This window comes from Apium graveolens, chromosome 7 (genome assembly GCF_009905375.1).
Source record: "Apium graveolens cultivar Ventura chromosome 7, ASM990537v1, whole genome shotgun sequence".
In the NCBI taxonomy this organism is placed as follows: domain Eukaryota; kingdom Viridiplantae; phylum Streptophyta; class Magnoliopsida; order Apiales; family Apiaceae; genus Apium; species Apium graveolens.
Window position 1 is genome coordinate 142,020,149 of NC_133653.1, and position 19,753 is coordinate 142,039,901.

At 35.4% G+C, this 19,753-nt stretch overlaps 1 protein-coding gene across 1 annotated transcript; it reads left to right on the top strand.

Annotated features, from left to right (window-relative positions):
- The first annotated feature begins 18,349 nt into the window (after positions 1 to 18,349).
- On the top strand, positions 18,350 to 19,532 carry LOC141674076 (uncharacterized). Its single transcript, XM_074480801.1, has 3 exons — positions 18,350 to 18,722; positions 18,886 to 19,019; positions 19,167 to 19,532. The coding sequence occupies exons 1-3, from the start codon at positions 18,350 to 18,352 to the stop codon at positions 19,530 to 19,532; spliced, it is 873 nt and encodes a 290-aa protein (XP_074336902.1).
- The last annotated feature ends 221 nt before the right edge of the window (positions 19,533 to 19,753 follow it).

The window sequence follows — 19,753 nt, forward strand, 5'->3', positions numbered from 1 at the left end:
AACTGAAACACATGAACTTCTGATTCATTCTTGATAAAAGCCACTTTTGAAACATATGGTATGCTTAAGATTCTACAATATGAATAACCATACTTCTCAAGTATAAATTTTTCTATATAACGAGATTCAGACAAGGTTATTCCTTCAGTTGTCTGAGTCAACTTAATTTCAAGAATCACACTAACCCCACCCATATCCTTCATTTCAAAATTCCTTTTCAAGAAACTCTTTGTGTTATTAATAATCTCAATATTGGTTCCAAACAACAAAATATCATCTACATACAAGCACACAATCACACAATCATTACCTCTAACCTTATAGTAGACACACTTGTCACTTTCATTAACTAAAAACTCGAAGTCTAAAACATTTTCACCAAACTTCTTATGCCAATATCTATGAGCTTATTTTAAGCCATAGATAGACTTGACTAACTTATATACTTTCCTCTCGTTACTAGAAGCAAAAAATCCCTCAAGTTGATCCATATAAATCTCTTCTTTAAGGTCACCACGAAGAAAACTCGTTCTTACATCCATATGATGGATGATAAGACCATGTATGGAAGCCAATGCTATATGTATTCTGATTTTTATCATTCGGGAAATAGAAGAGTATGTATGAAAATAGTCAATCCTTCCCTTTTCCTAAAGCCCTAAGCAACTAGCCTAACCTTGTATTTATCTATTGAGCCATCAGGGTTTAGCGTCCTCTTAAAGATGCATTTACATCCAATAATAGAACATCTATGAGGGAGATCAACTAACTCTCATGTTCCGTTAAAAACAATTGAGTCAATTTCACTCTTCACAGCGCCTTTCCAATGCCTTAACTCTGAATAATCCATGACTTGACGGAAAGATAAAGGCTCATACCCGACATTGTAAGTGATAAAATCACTTCCAAAGTCCTTGACTACCTTTACACGCTTACTCCTTCTAGCTTCATCTACTTCGTTAGGAGTAGAGCTACAACCAGGATCCGCCCCCACATTTGTCATCTTTTCCACATGATCAGGAATAGAACTCGATGTGTGAGTGGGATCACCCTTGAGAATTACCCAAAGGTATACCGGTCTTCATAGAAAACACTTCCTCAAAGAAATTTACATCACGAAACTAAACTATCGTATTCGCCACAATACCATCTATTTCATATTTTATTACTAAAAATCAGATAGCCGTAGTGGTTTCAAGATAGCCCAGAAAGATACAATCAACAGTTTTCGAACCTAGTTTTTTTCTCTTGTGTTAATGGACAAGCATCTTAGCTAGGCACGCCCACACATGAAGATAACTCAAACTTGTCTTACTCTTCCTCCATAATTCATAAGGTGTCTTGTCCATATATTTCAGAGGGACTCTATTCATAATATGGCAAGCCGTATTCAGAGCCTCTCCCCACATGTACTTAGGCAACCCAAAATTAATTAGCATGTTGTTAATCATGTCTTTAAAAGTTCTGTTCTTTCGCTCTGCCACCCCATTAAACTCAGGTGTGCATGGTGGAGTAACCTCATGAACTTTACCATTGCTCACCACCTCTGTCAAACCTCAACCGTTTAAGTACTTTTCCAGTTTGTGTTTCAGCTTCATTTTTAAACATAATGAATTTATCTAGTGCTTCATCCTTATGTTTAAGCAAATAAACATAATAATATCTGATACGATCATCTATAAAGGTAATGAAATATCTACAGTGATCCTTAATCAACACACCACTGAATTCATATATGTCCGAGTGAACTAAATCTAACAAGTCTGAATCCCTAACAACATTATGAAAAGGTTTCCTTGTTTGTTTAGCAGTTACACACACTTGACACTTAGATTTTTTTTCAATGACATGCTTTGAAATCAGCTCTAAATTCATCATATTCATAAGAGCACCAAAATTTAAATGACCAATTCGTAAGTGCCACAAATTAGATGATTCAACATAATTAACAGAAGGTGCAACACTATCATTAATAAAGTCACCCAAAACGGGTTCAACATTTATTAAAAACAAAATCAGACAAGTAACCCTTGCTGAAAAATGTACCAGTGTGAGTAATCACTACTTTATTACACTTCAAAGAAAGTTCAAAGCCATTCTTAACTAAACAACTTTCACTTATTATATTTCTACGAATAAAGGGAACATGATGCACTCTAGTGAGAGATAGAATCCGCTCAGAAGCAAACTTCAAGTCCACGTTTCCTATTCCAAGCACTTGTGCATCACTAGAATTCCCCATCATCACTGCCACTCCATGACTCTGTTGATAAGAAACAAACAAACTAATATCAGCACAAATATGCACATTAGCTCCAGTATCAATCAACCACTCATGTGGCAGATAAGTGGAAAGTAGTACAGGGTTATAATTAACATACCCGTCATCGGTTCCAGAGGCAACGACCTCACCAATAACAATGTTAGCTACAGACATACTCGTGGTTCCAAGTCCAAGCACAGTGTTTACTTGAGTTACCACTCCAGATTTCTTAGCTTTCTTACTAGGACAGTCCTTACTCCAATGACCAACCTGTCCACAAGACCAACAAGGTTTGTTTACCTTTGGTTTCTTAGCCTTGTTCTTGTCCTTAGACTTAGTGTTTTCCTTCTTAGGAATAAACTTTCTTTTCTGTCCAACAGTCACTACCTTCACCTTTGAACTCCCATGTTAGTAGGAATCATATGTCCCTATTTGGACTTGTGTTGCTCCTGGACCTAGATATCCAGCATAAGGTTAGTCCAGCTGATCTCTCCTTTCTGCCTTTTTAGGGAAAGAACGACGCTTAAACATATAAATGAACTCCTGTCAGTGAGTATAACTTCAAGACTGCAGCTATCTTCAATAACCTCTTTCTATACCTTGTCTTCAATTCTTGAGATTCCTATGCTTCATACACTATCTATCTTCAATCAATGCTAATACACTGAAATCTTCTGGTAGAACTTATACACCGAATCTTTATCATTTCTGAAACCCTGAAAGTATTTTATTTTTATTCTTTACTGAGGCATAATTATTAATGAACTTCTTTCAGTGACCTGTAAACAAACTTCAAGCTTTCTTCTAATCCTTTGATTCTTTGTATTTTCCTTGTCTTTATTTCTTCTGATTTCTTGTGTAGTCATAGTATTATTAACCTGTCCTGTTCTAGTGTTGTTCTCGTATTGAGTTATCACGTAACTGTTAATACAGCTACGCAGTCTCACCAATAATCTCCCCATATTTGATTGTTAAAGCTAACAAACAAATTAAACATATAGGATAACTCAACTAACAACTTGAAAAAGTAAAGTACTAGGACTTGTAAATAATGCTACTGGTTTTCTGGATCAAATTCGGTATTTTCAGATTTCTTGAGTAACTGAAATGAAAGATGCTTGTTCCTCTAGCATTGAACTGATCTTCAAGTAGTTTCCTCTTCATTTACTTAGTTCTTCAAATCTCTGCCAGATAATACTTCTCAGTCTTGAAGTAATCATCAGCAGCTTTGTACAACCACATTTCCTATTGAGAAGCACATATCTCTCTTGCTTCTCCCCTTATGAGAGTCAACTGCTTAAAAGAGATCACCTTCGGTTACCACCTCTCTCGTACAATATGATCCGCAGATAAAAACCAGTGGTACTCCCCTTTTAGAAAATAGCTTCTCCCCTTATGAAGAATAGTGATGAACCAAACCACTTCTTATGATCACTAGGAAATCACCTCGTATTTACCACCTCTACCGTACAATAGGATCCGTAGTTATAAACAACAATGGTGTGGTGTAGTGTATATGTGCTTTACATTTTTCCTCCTTCCTTCTATTTCTCCCCCTTAGTTGAGGAATCCTCCAAACTATTACTTAAGCTTTTATCTCCCCCTTAGTGAAGGAATGTATGCTGTTGTCTGAAGGAGTTCTCATATTTTACTTGGTTGGAAAATGAATTACAAGTCATATTCTGATCAACTATGTCCCTTTAAATGCTGCAAGAATGACTTCACTGTTGATCATCATGTTCACCAATATTCACAACTCCTTATACCTCCCAACTGTGAGATCACCAATTGTTACCAATTGTTAGCTCCCAACTTGTTAAGTCCCAAAGTATTCTAATCCAATATGTAAGTGTTAGGTCCCTAAGAGTTAGCTTCCAATCATAAACAGATCCGAGACCCGAAGTATCAAGAACCATCTTTAGGGATAGGGAATGGGATATGATGTTTCTCTTTCTTCCTCATTGTGAGTGTGTGATTCTGTTTCATGTACCTCACAAGTGTTTCACTCTTCTCTCCACTCGTGTTTACACTTATTCTCACAAGTGTATCACTCCTCTTATAGCTCCAAAATCCAGCTGTAACTGCAAGGAAAATCACCTTAACCATCCTTAAGGAGGTCACAAGTGGTGCAATTGGAGTTTGCAAATCCCCATCCTTGTTAGACTCGTCAGATGAATCTGAGTCATAATCTACAAGTTGCTAGTTTCTCGTTGAGGGTTCCAGATTTGAACTCTGGGAAGGTGAACAATGATCCAAAGAATTTAGCATAAAGATTTAAGTTTCCTTCTAATGTCTGTGAAGATATTTCCTTGTGACTCATCAGGTAAATCTGAATCATTGTCAACAAGTTGCCGATCTGCACCTATGTCAGATCCACTATCTGTAAATGCATCCAGGGGATTTAAGCCTGGGGAGGTAGACACTGAGCACTGACATATGGCTATTGCATCAATATCCTCTCCTAACACCTATAAAAGCAATTGGTCCATTAAAGAACCTTGAACAATCGAATCTGACCTTAAAATGGTTGAAACTCTTGTTTTCGTCAACTCTTCCTTTGTGTGTGTAACATATCCTTATGCATCAAAAATTATTTATGTTTGAGGTGGTGATACTACATCAGATACCCTGGCCGACAGGCGAATTTCAATAGACGCACCCTGTTGAGAGGATGAATCTAGTAACTGTTTTTGTGCCTTTTTAGCCTTTACATCTTTTTGAGAAGATGTATGGGGGCTAGCAGTTGTCTCAGTTTTGATATATCTCAACTTTGTAGGAGACAAAGCTGTTGGGTTGACTTCAGAACCTTTCTTATGTGTGCACTAAGGCACTTTCTCATTCACGCTCATTCATACTTCATTTTAGTGGTAAGAGAGTGTTGGTTGGTTCTGTTTCTTTGTTTATCTTTACAGTCTGGGATAGAAGTTGTGGGTTTTCAACCTCATGACTATCAAATGAAAGAAGGCCAATGGAGGCTGAACCTGTATCACAGAACATATGGAAATATAGAGATAAAATGCACTTAAGATCTATAATGGATGAAAATTATGCATTTAATCTTTTGAGAAAAATGATGTACAATAGTGATTTCAAAAGATTTTAATGAAATAAGCAATCACCAATGTAGAAAGAAGTTTGATTTTCTCCTAAAACTGTTCTAGTACACAAGTCTATTTTTATGCCTAAAAAGATAAATGATTTGATAAGACACAGACTGATGACCTAGAAGTATTAAGAAGAGAAGGAAAGATTTTGTCTTTCAATATGAATGAGTTTTTGTAAAAGCATTGATCACTTAGGGTAAAGTCTAAGCAATTCTCATTCATGTCAAAAGCTCCATAATCTATCTTTATAAGATTATAATCAACAAAACTGTTTATTGATAAATAATCTTAATAAGAATGACTGCTGCTGATTTCAAATTATAGTGAATCTTTCAGATATAGCAAAGCATATAAATTCATTAGAACTTAAAATCTCACAATTATCTGCAATAAAATATTAACAACATATCATTGACTGATAATTGTCAAGTTTTTTAGATACCTATAATTATGTTGCATCTTACTTTAAACATTAAAATAAGATATCAATGAATTAAATACCAACTATCTATTAAATAGACATTAGCATTCAATTTCATATACTATACAATTGTTAACTCCTAACAACTGTAATATCTCAAATAATACTGGTTCGATAAATAAAGCAACATTAACCAATATTGTCTTGTTTGCAATCTTAGAAAAACATTCTAAGTTCCATATACTTTGATCCACTGAGTATTGCATCTAATATCAAAGTGTTTAGGAATTTTATATTAGTATAAGTGACTGAGGATAAATATTGATTACTTCGAGGAGTTCTAAGTAATGTCAAAAGTACTAATACTTCACAATTAGTTCATACTTAAAATCTTAACTAAATATTATTAACTGATATAAGTCAAAAATTAGCATACAACTAATCATGCTACAATCATGATTTTGATTTCAGTGAATTTTTGAGATGTGAACATTGCTAAATTCACTAGAACCAGAATCTCATAATTAACTTATAACACATAGGTTACAATCAATATACTAGATATCAATTATTGACATATTTAGTTATAATCAATTATACTGCTTATCTATTTTAAGTTAGTTTAAATTATGGAGCAAATAAAATCATTGAATTGCTTCAATTTCCATAATCCAAACTACTCAAAATAAATATTAAATAAATAAATACTAAATATCTATGAGTTAGATACTAGCACTTAAATATTTATAATTATCCTTGAATAATCACCAATAGGATATATGACTTATATACATGGCAATCACTCTCTGGATAATTAGTAATTTTAGAAATACTTTCTAAGCATACAAAATATTGAGAGTTTTATACACATAACTTAGAAAATACTTCAACTTTCAATATTAGTGATTTTAGAAATAATCATTATTTACTTAGAACAAAAATTCTAAATAATATCACTAATACTAAAAGTATCATAATTATTCGTACAAATTACAAATAACTATGCTGATTATTATATTAATATAATTTAAATTATGAGACTAATATGGAATGGAATTGTCTACAGTCGTAATTTAAATCAATTAAAATAAAATTCAAACTTAATGCTATAATACTTAACTACCACAAATGTATATGACATTGTAATCATGATAATCAAGATAGTAGCACTAAGTACGAGGTACTGGATTACTGATAAATTCACAAGTCCTTTAAATATTGAAGATTTAATACTTGTGAACTTTTATGAAGGATTCCATACATATAGGATTTCCAACTAATATGCAATGAATGATATCCCACACTTACAAACCAGTCTTGAAAGATTAACTTTAACAAGTGATTTAATAAGTGTTTCTACAAGTGACTCTTTAACTAAAAGACATGCTCTCGAAATAAATGATACCTGGTGTCAAGGTGCCTTGTCATAGAGTGTTCCATAGAGTTGATAGATTTGAGGTTGTTTCTTATCATTACAAGAAATCAATCTTCTTCCACGAAGTTGACAGCTTCCTGAGATGCTTCTCCTGTCACTTAAGTTGACATCTTCAGAGATGCTTCTCCTGTCTTTCTTAAAACTTGCGTAATCTATATCTGTATAGCCAAACATGTTAAGCACAATATCTTTAGGGTACTTTACTCCAAGAGTTGGTAGTCTCGTAAGATATCTAATAATCTTGTTAATAGCTATAAGATTGGATTCTCTAGGATCCACTTGGAACCTTGCACTTTGGCATCTTGAGAACATTATTTCACTACACATATATAATACTATGTTTGTGCCTGGTGATAAGAGAGTTATTAATATGATGACTCTACTAGTTCATATTAACTGTAACTTCAGTTAGAGTGCCATACCATGTCCTTGATGATTTCTTGAGTAGTATACCATTTCATACCAACCTGAAGTGAGCTTGTGAAGAAGAGATATACAGTCCACTAGATAATGCAACTGCAAAGTCCATGAACTATTGTGCATTGACTTCCTCTTTTGACTCATCAACTAGGAGTACACTTATACACATCTACTAGAGTCTAATTCCAAGTTTGAATGTGCATCAGGTTCCTGATATGTCGTAATATCCTCAAGTCTCGTCATTGGTGCTTTTTGTTGGATACTGCTTCCTAATAATAACCTAGCATCCAGTTTGGCCTTGTCCCTCGTAACAATGCCATTGACATCCAATATTGACTTCTGGTTATCCTTGTACTTATTACAAAATTGTCATTTGGTTTGGATACAGCTTCCCTACAATCTGCTTGCTGACTGATTGAGCTCATCTTACTTTGCAATCACCCAATAAATCCGGATCTATCAGAGCTTCTATAGCTTTCTTAGTTTCTTCTTCAGATAGAAAACTTGAGAATTAATTATTCATACTCAATAACCCTGCTAATCATTACTCCACCATCTGGATCACTTAGGAACTAGACTCTGGGAATAATATTAACATCAAACCCTTTGTCTCAGGAGATATGTTCTTTAGTGTCCTCTAATTTTCAACGTGGTATTGTGTCTAACTAGTTGATCCTTCTTTTTGCTCCCCCTAAGTTATTTTTGGGATTTCTTGAAAATCATTACCCTTGCTGACTGGATTCATTGAAATAATGAGTTATGATATACACTGCCTATCCACTACTTGGATATGAATCATCAATACCATTAACTTCACCTTTAACGGCTTGGAGCATAGAGTTGTTGAAATGTCACTTAGACTTTCAATCATCTTCTGTTGATCAACCACAAATGCCCTGTAGGTTGTATACTCCACTGAGTAGCCATGAAGAATATCCTTACAAGTCTTAGCTGCAAATGCCAAGATCTTCAAACAACTAAAAACATTTCATTGTTTGCTTCTGTAAAACATTCTCTCCAAACACTTTCAGGTTATCCAGTATTTGCTTCTATTGTCCATTAACTCATTAGTGGTCTTCATGTATCCATCCTGATCAAGGCTTGATCTTACTTGTTGCAAACTGTATTGACTTCTTCAGCCCTTTGGTATTTAGAAATTCTTGATTAGCTTGACATTGTCCTTGTTGCTTTAATCAAGTTCCGGTTCTTCCTTTGTACCACTCCATTATGACACGAAGTTTCCAGTGCTGGATATGTCTCAAAATATTCTTGATATTACAAATATTAATAAGAACTACTTCATGAATCAGTTCCATTACCATAAGATCATTTCTTTTACAGTTGCTTCTAGCTTGATCTTCTGATATGATCAATCACCATATATAATGTCTTGTCATTAGAATGCACGAACAACAACTTTGTTTATTAAGAGTAGTCATCCTTCATCACTGAGGTATATCTTTACTTAATTGTAATGTTGTCTTAAACTCCTCTTTCTAACATGCCTCACATTTATCATCCTTCTGAATTCCAGAGGAGGCAGTCCTCTCACTAACCCCTTTTCACAAAAGAGTTCCTTGAGTTGATGTTCAAGGGTGAGAGCTTCCAGTGCCATAGCTAAACTTTTGTCAGATGAAGCTTTATAGTAGAAACCCTTGACTTCACCTCTTCCTGAGATTCCAGTCTAGCCACATGCATATCCTTTTCTTACTCTAATAAAAGCAAGCTTCTCAACCTTCCTGCTTCAGATAAGATATTAATCCTTCATTGAATTGACGTTATGTCCTTTGATAGAACTGTCTGATAAGAGGATTTGTGCCTTGATTCTTCAGCAATAAAGATGCTTCAATTATTATTAGTGACACCAATGATTAGTTGTTACCAGTGATATCAATTGTTGAATCCATGATGACATCCCTTTTTATGTATAACTTGTCCCGTAGTGAAAACCTTTGTTGTCATCTCCAAAGATTACTGACGGAATAGGTTTTGTTAATCACATTTGATTGTGAGGCTCTTTCTTTGATCATATGCCTTGAGTATGAATTACCAAGAATACATATGAATCAATTAACCTGTTATGTCCTGTACTCATAAATGGATTAACAGTTCTTGGTACCCACTTATCAGTTTGGGTCCAGATGGATTAGAGAATTTACTATAAACAGAGATAACAATAGCTGCAACCTAATCATGCTAATTCTTATCTTTGACTGACCATTTTCTCCATTTTAATACCCTTGACAATTTATCTCTAGGCTAGGAGAAAAATGATTCCAACCTTACATAAGGAGGACTAGCAGTCTTTGCCCTATTGTAATTCTAAACATGCTTTTTCTACAATTAATACAAGTACTAAGAGATGCATTCATGGCATAAAAATAAGCAAGCATTGTGTTAGGAATACATGGCATTCATTCAGAAATATTACACATAAGAATTAAGAAAGACAATGCATGATATGGAACAAACAGAATTAACAAATAAATCACTAATTCTATCTAGTCCAATCCTGTTAATAAATCTCATCTAGCTATCTCAATCCAATTATAAACTAATACATCTTAACAAACAATTCAGATAAATGAAGAAATCACAATGTAATAGGATACAGAGAGTAAGCATAAATAAAGGTCTTAAGTGCTGGAAAACATATATCTCACTAAAGCAATTAATCATGTTAAACAAATATTCAAACACATATTTAAGATCATCTAAAGTAACATGCACAAGTTAAACATCAATCCTAGTTATCAGACAAATATTCTAGTTAACTAGTTCAGCATTATCTATGTATGATGCCATCATGCTTGTGCGAGTGTTAAGCATTCAAACACTAAGATCTTATCATGCATTGTATATTGAGAGCTAAATATTGCAATGGTTCAATAATTTGAAACCTGAGATATGTGAGTTGGACAATCTTCAGAGATTGCTATGAAAGCAAGATATTCATTATTCTCGTCATCTGATCCATCCCAACTCTTTCCCGTGCACTATAAGTTTTGACTAGATGCTTTTCTAAGAAAACATTCCACCTTTGTCACAGCTCTTCAACTGAATCTCTACTCATCCTTGTTTGTCAAGCTTCTTGTTTTGTTGTAGCAAAACCCCTGATAGTTACTTGATATATATTGCTTGTCATATCTGTAATTATCAAATCTTGTTTATGTCCCAGTCTTAGTCTTTTAATCACCTCTTGAACTGAATTTGTAAAAGTCTCTGCTTCAGAATAGATAGGCTTGATCATTGGATATAGCTTATGTATTCTTTGTGAATCTGATGCGACCAAACTTCCCTGACAAGTGAAATACTGTGACTACAAGCTGCACAGATTGCATGAAAGAGAAAACCAGGCGCGTGATTGCAAATCTAGGAGCAGGACCCCGCGTCCATTTCACGATCTGTCAACCCGCGCTGTATTGTCTGAATTCTCTGCGCGTGCACTACAGCGGAGTACTAATTAATCTGTTGATCTGCTTTCTCCCTGTAGGCGCTAACTCAGGCGTATGCATATTGCTAAATTGTATTAGAAAAATTAGAAACTGGCAGACCTTTTACATATTGCCGGAAAAAAAATGGCAGATATATAATCCTAAAACTGGCAGCTAAAAATACACCCGATGGATGAAAATAAAAATAAATTTAAATTAAAAACTTTTATTTACTAAAATTTAAATAATAAATTAATTTAGCTAAATTTATAAAATAAATTTATTTAAATTAAGTTCATAATAAACTTATTTAAATTAAATTTTATAAAATAAATTTTCTAAATCAAATTTACCAAATAATTTATGTAAATGAAAAATTAATAAAATAAATTATTTTTAAGGATCCTGATTTGTGTGTCAATCAGTCAGCTCTAATACCAATTGTTACGACCCGAATTATCGTAGAAGGGGGGGTTGAATACGATAATCACTAAATTAAAAAAATCATTCGAATCATTTACGGATATAAAATTTAGTGCACGGTTAATGGTTTCGTGTTCTCGAGGAGAATAGTGCTTGGAACAATAAAACGAGGAACACAAGATATTCGGGGAAATATATATTCGTATATAAATCCGCGAGGGGTGTTGCTACACTCCGGTAAATAAATTAACCGGCGACAATCTAAGAACAACAAAGTTCCTAGCTTCTACAAAGATTTACAAATCAAATCCTATACAATGATCTAGCTTTTGTTTGTACTAGGATTTAATTACCGGGTAACGTTTATAATGCCCCTAAGAATATACAAGAGTTAAGCCGGGCATTATAACAATACTCCGTTGAGAAGTTAAACGGACATACAAAAAGCTTGAGGATCTCTGTAAATTCTTTGCTGCAATCTTCAACTATTTGGGAGAGAAGAAGATGAACAGAACAATGCAAAATGTTGAATGCTTCTGCTGCTGAGTGTAGGCTTTTATCAATAATGTGTGGCTAAGGAGAGAGTTGAGATCAGGGGATATATCCTGTAACTACTAACCTGCGACTAACAAAAACAAGTAACTGGCGACTAGGATTCTTTATCAACCTGCGACCCGTTAAATACCCAACTGGCGACTAACAAATCAAAACTAACTTTTGTTTCTTTAATAACCAACCTGCGACTAACATTCCTTTATACAACCTGCGACCCTTTTGTTGTTTTTTTATTTTTTCTTTAAGTTTAAATTGTAACTAAATTAATTTATAAACTAAACTTAAATATAACTTACATAAATAAACTGATTTAGATTTATAAAATAAACTAATTTAAAGTTTATAAAATAAATCATTTTAAGTTTATTAAATAAATTATATTAAAGTCCACTAAATAAATTTATTTAATTTAACAATTAAACTTTGAGTTAGGCCAATCCCTCGAGCCGTTTAGCTATATACCCCGCGCACCTCTTCTCGTACTTTAACAGATAAACGTTCAATCCAAGTACGTTCCTCAACTTAACAATTCTTCTAAAAATAATACCCAGATTCCTTTCACGACCTGTTGATGCCTAGTGCAACTGGTCTGGTTCACATATGACTAACCCCGATTCAGGTCTTCGTATTATAGCCTTGATTACATTGTTAAACTTGCAACAACTTTATCGCTTCAGACACCGACTGTCAATATACAAATGTACTTTCACTGGAATCCTTTCTGGTACTTTAGACAACGTCTTCATTGCTACTACAATCTTGAATACTTCATTCCCTGTTCTTCACCGATGCTTGAACATATAAATGAACTCCTGTCAGTGAGTATAACTTCAAGACTGCAGCTATCTTCATTAACCTCTGTCTATACCCTGTCGTCAATTCTTCAGATTCCTATGCTTCATACACTTTCTATCTTTAATCAATGCTAATACACTGATATCTTCTGGTAGCACTTATACACTGAATCTTTATCATTTCTGAAACCCTGAAAGTCTTTTATTTTTATTCTTCACTGAGGCATAATTATTACTGAACTTCTTTCAGTGACCTGTAAAAAGACTTCAAGCTTTCTTCTAATCCTTTGATTCTTTGTATTTGTCTTGTCTTCATTTCTTCTGATTTCTTGTGTAGTCGTAGTATTATTAACCTGTCTTGTTCTAGTGATGTTCTCGTGTTGAGTAATCACGTAACTGTTAATACAGCTACGCAGTCTCACCAACACTTTTCCAACCCTTGTGAGTCAGTATTGTGTGTCTGGTCAAGCTTCTCCCATAAAAGATTAGAAATGTAGGAGTCAGATGAATAAACATTGAATAGGGAATTCGTTAAAGCTGCCAAAATTGTAGCCCTAGCTGCCCCATCCTATTCCTCCCACATAGCATAGGCCTTAACAGTTTCAGCCTTCTTTTCACTCACCACCGGTTTTTCATATTGCATCACCGTCCATAGACCCTTAACCATAAGCCACAACTTCATCTTTCTCTGCCAACGAGAAAAACTTGGCCCACCACTAAATTTCCCAGGCAAGCCTGTTAAATCGATGAGATGTGGGAAATGGTACGTGGTCTAATCAATGGTGCTGCGGTATCACCAGAACCAAAACCCTCAACAACAACAACAAGAGTCTCAGTTTCATTAACCATCTTGCGAAACAATATATAATAGAAAAATTTCTCTTCAAGATTGTTGGGAAAAATTTGCTAAATATGTGAAGGGCGGTTATGTATAATCACAAGAACAGGCAAACCAAATAACGAAATAAACAATGAAGGTAAATAACGAGAAATAATCAGCGACTAAAATTTATGAAGATAAAAAAAGCTTACTTTTATCGCATTAATCAAAAATCGATAAGAGATGAACAAGCTGAGTCACCTAGCTCTCCGAGAAGACTAGACTGTCCTTGAAGAGAAATTTTCCCCACTTACGCTGTGACGGGTTCACAAAGTCCCCCCAGGATATAACAACCACAGACTTATTCGTACACAGTCACAGAAAGGTCAACGACGATCAACACCTCAGTTCTCCTGAGAATACCCTTCTGATTTGAGGAAGTTAAAGTTTTAGGGGGATAGAGAGTGGTTGTTGATAGGTTTAGTGTATCTCCTTGTATGTTCAATTAAAATACCCTAATCACACACATAAAATTATACTTGAAATATTAATTAAAATAAAATAAATAAATATTTCAGTTTCATTCATCTAACAGATCAATCATAATTTCTGTTAAAAAAAATATTTAATTATTATTTTTAGTTAAATCGGTAATAAAATTCACCGCCCAGTCGCCTCACGTACGCGAGACGCCAAGACATTCGTCCAAATCTCCCTTCGACCCGTGGCGTGGCGCGGCGAGGCGAGGAGGCGGCGGCACGTGCGTGTGTGCGTGCGTGCGAGGCTTACACTAACACCATGCACTCCCACATGCCTTAGTAGTTATATAGTACACCTACACATGTTGCAATATAAAGCCACCATACCCACTTTACCAAAGCTATATGGGGTTCAAGTTTTCATCAAGAAAACTAACCCACACCCATTCCCAAGCAAGCAGTTTCAACTCAAATTATATATGGATTTCACTAAGAAAATGCCTTAGATCCAAACATGAAAGTTTAAGTCCTCATTACAAGGAACAACTTCCAATCATTAGTTTCTAGAAATTTCATCAAGAACATATTGAAAATATGTCTCAACCTTTGCATTTTCTAACACAAACAGGATGAGAAGGGATAAATGAACACCATAGAAAACACACAACAGAGGAGGGCTACACACACACTCCGCACACACAAGAACACTCGAGCAGGAACTTGAAGGATGAACATAGACTCTGAGTTGTAAAATCTTCGATGAAGAAAATATTTAATGTTGTAATCGATATAAAAGTATAGAAAAACATTTATAGGTTGGGTACACAATCACACACGCGGTTTTTACCTATTCATTGGTTTTTTGCGTCACCAATTCTTTGTCTCTTTTACATTTCAGTTTTTAGTTTTTCCTTTCATTAGTTCATAAATATGAATAATAATCCTTATCATTTAACCTACAAATTTTGGTAAAAATAACTTGCACCGTCTGTGGGAAACTTGTTAAGGATTCGATTGATTCATCATGATTACAAGCAACGAACCAGAGGGAGAAACCTCAAACCAGGGAGCGGAGATCGAGATTAACAAGGAGATAGCTGCAACATTGAGGAAACTACAAGAGGAGATGGAGAAAATGCATTCTGAAAATGAAACATTAATGAAGGAAATTACCATGGCCAAATCGAAGACGAAGACAACCACGAAGAAGACAATCCCAAGTGTGGTCAGACGTCTAAACATGGATGACGTAAAAGAGTATGATCAGCGTGAAGAAGTAAGAAAAGATACAGACGATGTAATCGTAGTAGATGAGGACGAGAACGTAATGAATAACAACGATGATATGGGGCATCGACGTGATGAATATTAATATGATGACTACGAAGAACGAGATGAAGATCGTGATATAAGGAGATCACGACACAGGAGTTCAAGGTCTCATAATCATGTCCCGGAAAAGTTCAAAAGGGAATTGTAAGAAGTAAGGGAGTTGATGGTGTCCCTAAGCCTTTAGAAAAAGCAACCCTAATGAGTTATATGGACTCGCTGTTCGATGACAATATTGCTTTGGTGGAAATTTCAAAACACTGCACAATGCCCCAAATGAGGCCGTTTGACGGGACCACTGATCCATTGGAACACATAGCACCGTACAAGCAAAAAATGTTCACAGTGACCATTACGCGAGACTTGAAAGAAGCCTGCATGTGTAAGGGATTTGGTTTAACACTATCAGGCCCAACTATACAATGGTTCGTGAATTTTCTAAATAGGAGCATAAAAACATTTGCCAATTTAGAAGATGCATTCAATATGCAGTTTGCAAGCAGTAGGGTGTTCGAGAAAACCATAAGTGATTTGTACAAGATTATGCAATGCCATAGAGAACCACTACATGACTATCTGACATGATTAAATAGAGAAAAGATGACTATAACCAACTGTGATGTTCCTACGACTATTGAAGTATTCAGGAGAGGCTTGGAGAGAAAGTCACCACTCTATGAAGAACTCACAAAGTATCCATGCAGGATCATGGATGATATACAAGCTAAGGCTATGACACAGGTCAGGTTGTGAAAATAGGAGAGAAGATGATGATAAATACTATCGTCTTAACCGAAAGATCACGCCGCCAAAGACCAGGGACTTTAAGCCTTAATCAAAACCACAAGTGAAGATGCATATGTCAAAACAACACAAGAATGATCTGACTGGAGAAAAGACCCCAACTTACCAACAACATATGATAGCTATGGCTTCGCAATAACTTTATCAGCCATGATGAGGGAATTTACAATGCTTGGAGACATTGTCAAATGGCCAACAAAGAGCAATAAGCGTATGGTCAACCCAGACTCTAAGCCGTGGTGTGATTATCATGGAGACTACAACCATAAAGTTTATGATTGTGTAATTTTGAGAAAAGAACTACAGTTTCTGATTAAGAAGGGTATTTGACTGAGTTCATGACATGTAAAAAGACGAACATGTCAGAATGGAGAGATCACCAAATAAAAATGAAAGGACGCCAATAAATAACCACCACCCCATCTCATCATAAAATAATTAACTTCATTACAAGAGGCTCAGAGGTGTGTGGATCAACATATTCACAAGCCAAAAAGGTGGCTAGAGAAACAGATATAAGAGTTGCTCAAGCAGAAGTGAGTAACAACAACTTGCTGGCTTTAATATTTGAGAAATCGGATAAAAGGAATATCTGAGAACTACAACATGACAGCCTTGTCATCTCACTTCCCGTGGGAAATTGCTTGATCAAGAGAATCTTGGTAGACAATGGGAGTGCTGCCAATATCATGATGCTGAGTACATTGAAACAAAGCCAAAAGTGACATGATCAAGAAGACTACAACGCTTGTGAGGTTTAGTGGCAAGACTAAGCGTACAATAGGCAAAATCACACTGCCTATATATGCACATGGGATCAATCTCCTAGAGAAATTTTACATAACCGATGGTGACTTTACGTACAACATAATAATATGAAGGCTATGGATTCACGACTTGAAGGTTGTCCCCTCAATGTATCATCAAGTACTTAAACTTCTGAGGCCATGGGGAGAATAAGAGATTCGTGAAGATCAGGATACAGCAAGAGAGTGCTATAAGACGTGCCTGAAACCTATTGTCCAACACAACGAGAATGAAGCACCTATAGCCATTATAACAGGACCTGAGAAGCTGGCTGAGATTGGCTTGAAGACAGGAGACAATAAAGTATTAATTGGAAAAGACTTATCTCCAATAATTGAGGTGAACTTGGTGGAATTCCTAATGACTAGATAGGACGTATTTGCATGGGAACCTGATGACATCACAGGCATTGCCCCCGACGTGATCACAGATAAGCTAAATATTGATCCAAGTTACCCTCATGTCCAACTGAAAAAAAGAAAGTTTGCAGCAGAAAGAAATAATATAATTAATGACGAAGTAGATCGAATTTTGAAGGATGGAATGATCGAAAAGGTAGATTATTTGGAATGGTTGGCCAACGTTGTCATAGTCCAAATGAAGAATGAAAAATGGAAAGTTTATGTGGATTATACAGACTTAAACAAATATTGTCCCAAAGACCCTTATCCATTACCTTATATTGATACCATGGTAAACTTGACGGTTGCACATGAGTTACTTATATTTCTGTACGCATCCAGTGGTTGTAATCAAATATATGGAGCCATCAGATGCAGAGAAGACTGCATTCATCACGGATATGGATGATATATTTTTATTTGGCTATGCCCTTTGGACTAGGAAATGCAGGTTCTGCCTTTTAAAGACTTGTCAATAAGATGTTCAATGATCAAATAGGCCAGACGATGAAAGTTTATATTAACAACATGGTGGTCAAATCTGAGAATTTTAAGAATCATGTTCGTGACTTACATGAAGTATTTGACATCTTAAGATCATACAATATGAAGCTCAATCCTCCCAAATGCAACTTTGTTATATCTTCTGGAAAGTTTCTTAGACACATGGTGACAAGAAGGGGAATTGAAGATAGTCAAGAACATATTAAAGCAGATTTCGAGTTAAAATTCCATCTAATGTGAAAGATGTCCAGAAGCTAACAAGAAGCATTGCAACACTGAATATATTCATATCACGATCATCAGATAGGTGTAAGCTCTTCAATAATGTCTTGAGGAAGAACAAAAGCTTTGAATGGATGAACAAACATGAGACTGCACTTAGTGACTTGAAGACTTATCTGACAACTCCTCCACTCTTATCCAAACCACTTCAAGGGGAGGATCTTTATGTCTATTTGTCCGTTACTCATCACGCAGTAAGTGGAGTACTTGTCAAAGAGCACGAAGGTTTCCAATCGCCAGTCTATTATGTCAACAAAAGCTTAATTGATGCAGAAACAAGATACATATCTATTGAAAATTTAGTACTAGCATTAGCAATGATGTCTAAAAAGTTAAGGCGCTATTTTGAGTCTCACAGAATACATGTCATGACAAACTTTCCTTTAAGAACTGTTTTGAGCAAACATGAATTGATGGGAAGAACGGATAAATGGGCCATCCGTTTAAGTAAATATGACATCGTATATGACACTAGGACTGCTATAAAATCATAAGTTTTAGTTGACTTTGTGGCTAATTTCAGTCCAAGCCAAATGACAACGGGTTTCAAGAACAGACGTCAAGCCATGGATTCTATACACATATGGAGCTTTGAATGTGAATAAAACAGGCTTGAGGGTTGTATTAAAATCGCCACAGGGGGATAAAGTGGCATATTCAGTACGATGTGACTTCAAAGCTACCAATAATGAGGCTGAGTATGATGCATTAATATTGGGATTGACGATTGCTAAAGATATGAAAGTTAGATATATTGACGTAAACTGTGATTGACTATTGATTGTTAATCACGTCAATGGCTCTTATGAAACTAAATACCCCAAGATGGTTACGTATCTAGATGTCATTAAGAAATTGACGAGTTCTTTTGACACATTTAATATACAGCAGGTGCCAAGGGAGAACAACATTCAAACTGATGCATTAGCCGGCCTTGGGGCTGTTTTCAAAGGTCTCAACTTAAGCAGCATTCCGGTTTTGCATATCATTAAGCCTGTTATCGAGAGATTAGCCCATAAAATGGAGGTGTTAGTCCTTAATTCAGAATATGGAAATAATAATGAAGTTGCGGGTGGTTGGATTAAAATGTACAAAAACTACTTGCAACATAGAATCCAACCTAGCAGCAATAATGAAGCCATGATCCTTAGAATAAAAGCGTCAAGATTCACTAGTATGGACAATGTGTTATTCAAAAAATCATCTACGGGTATACTTCAAAGATGTTTGGAAAAACATGAGGCTGCCATGGTTTAGAGGATGCACGTGAAGGAAAATGCGAGAGTCACACTAACAGGAGATATCTTTCAATGAAAGTATTATGCTTGGGGTATTATTGGCCAACATTAAGGCAGAATACCTTGGAATAAATGAATAAATGCGACGCTTGTCAAAGGCATGCCCCCATGATACACCAGCCATCTGAACTCCTAACATTTCTATTCCTTCTTGGCCATTCATGAAGTAGGGAATATACA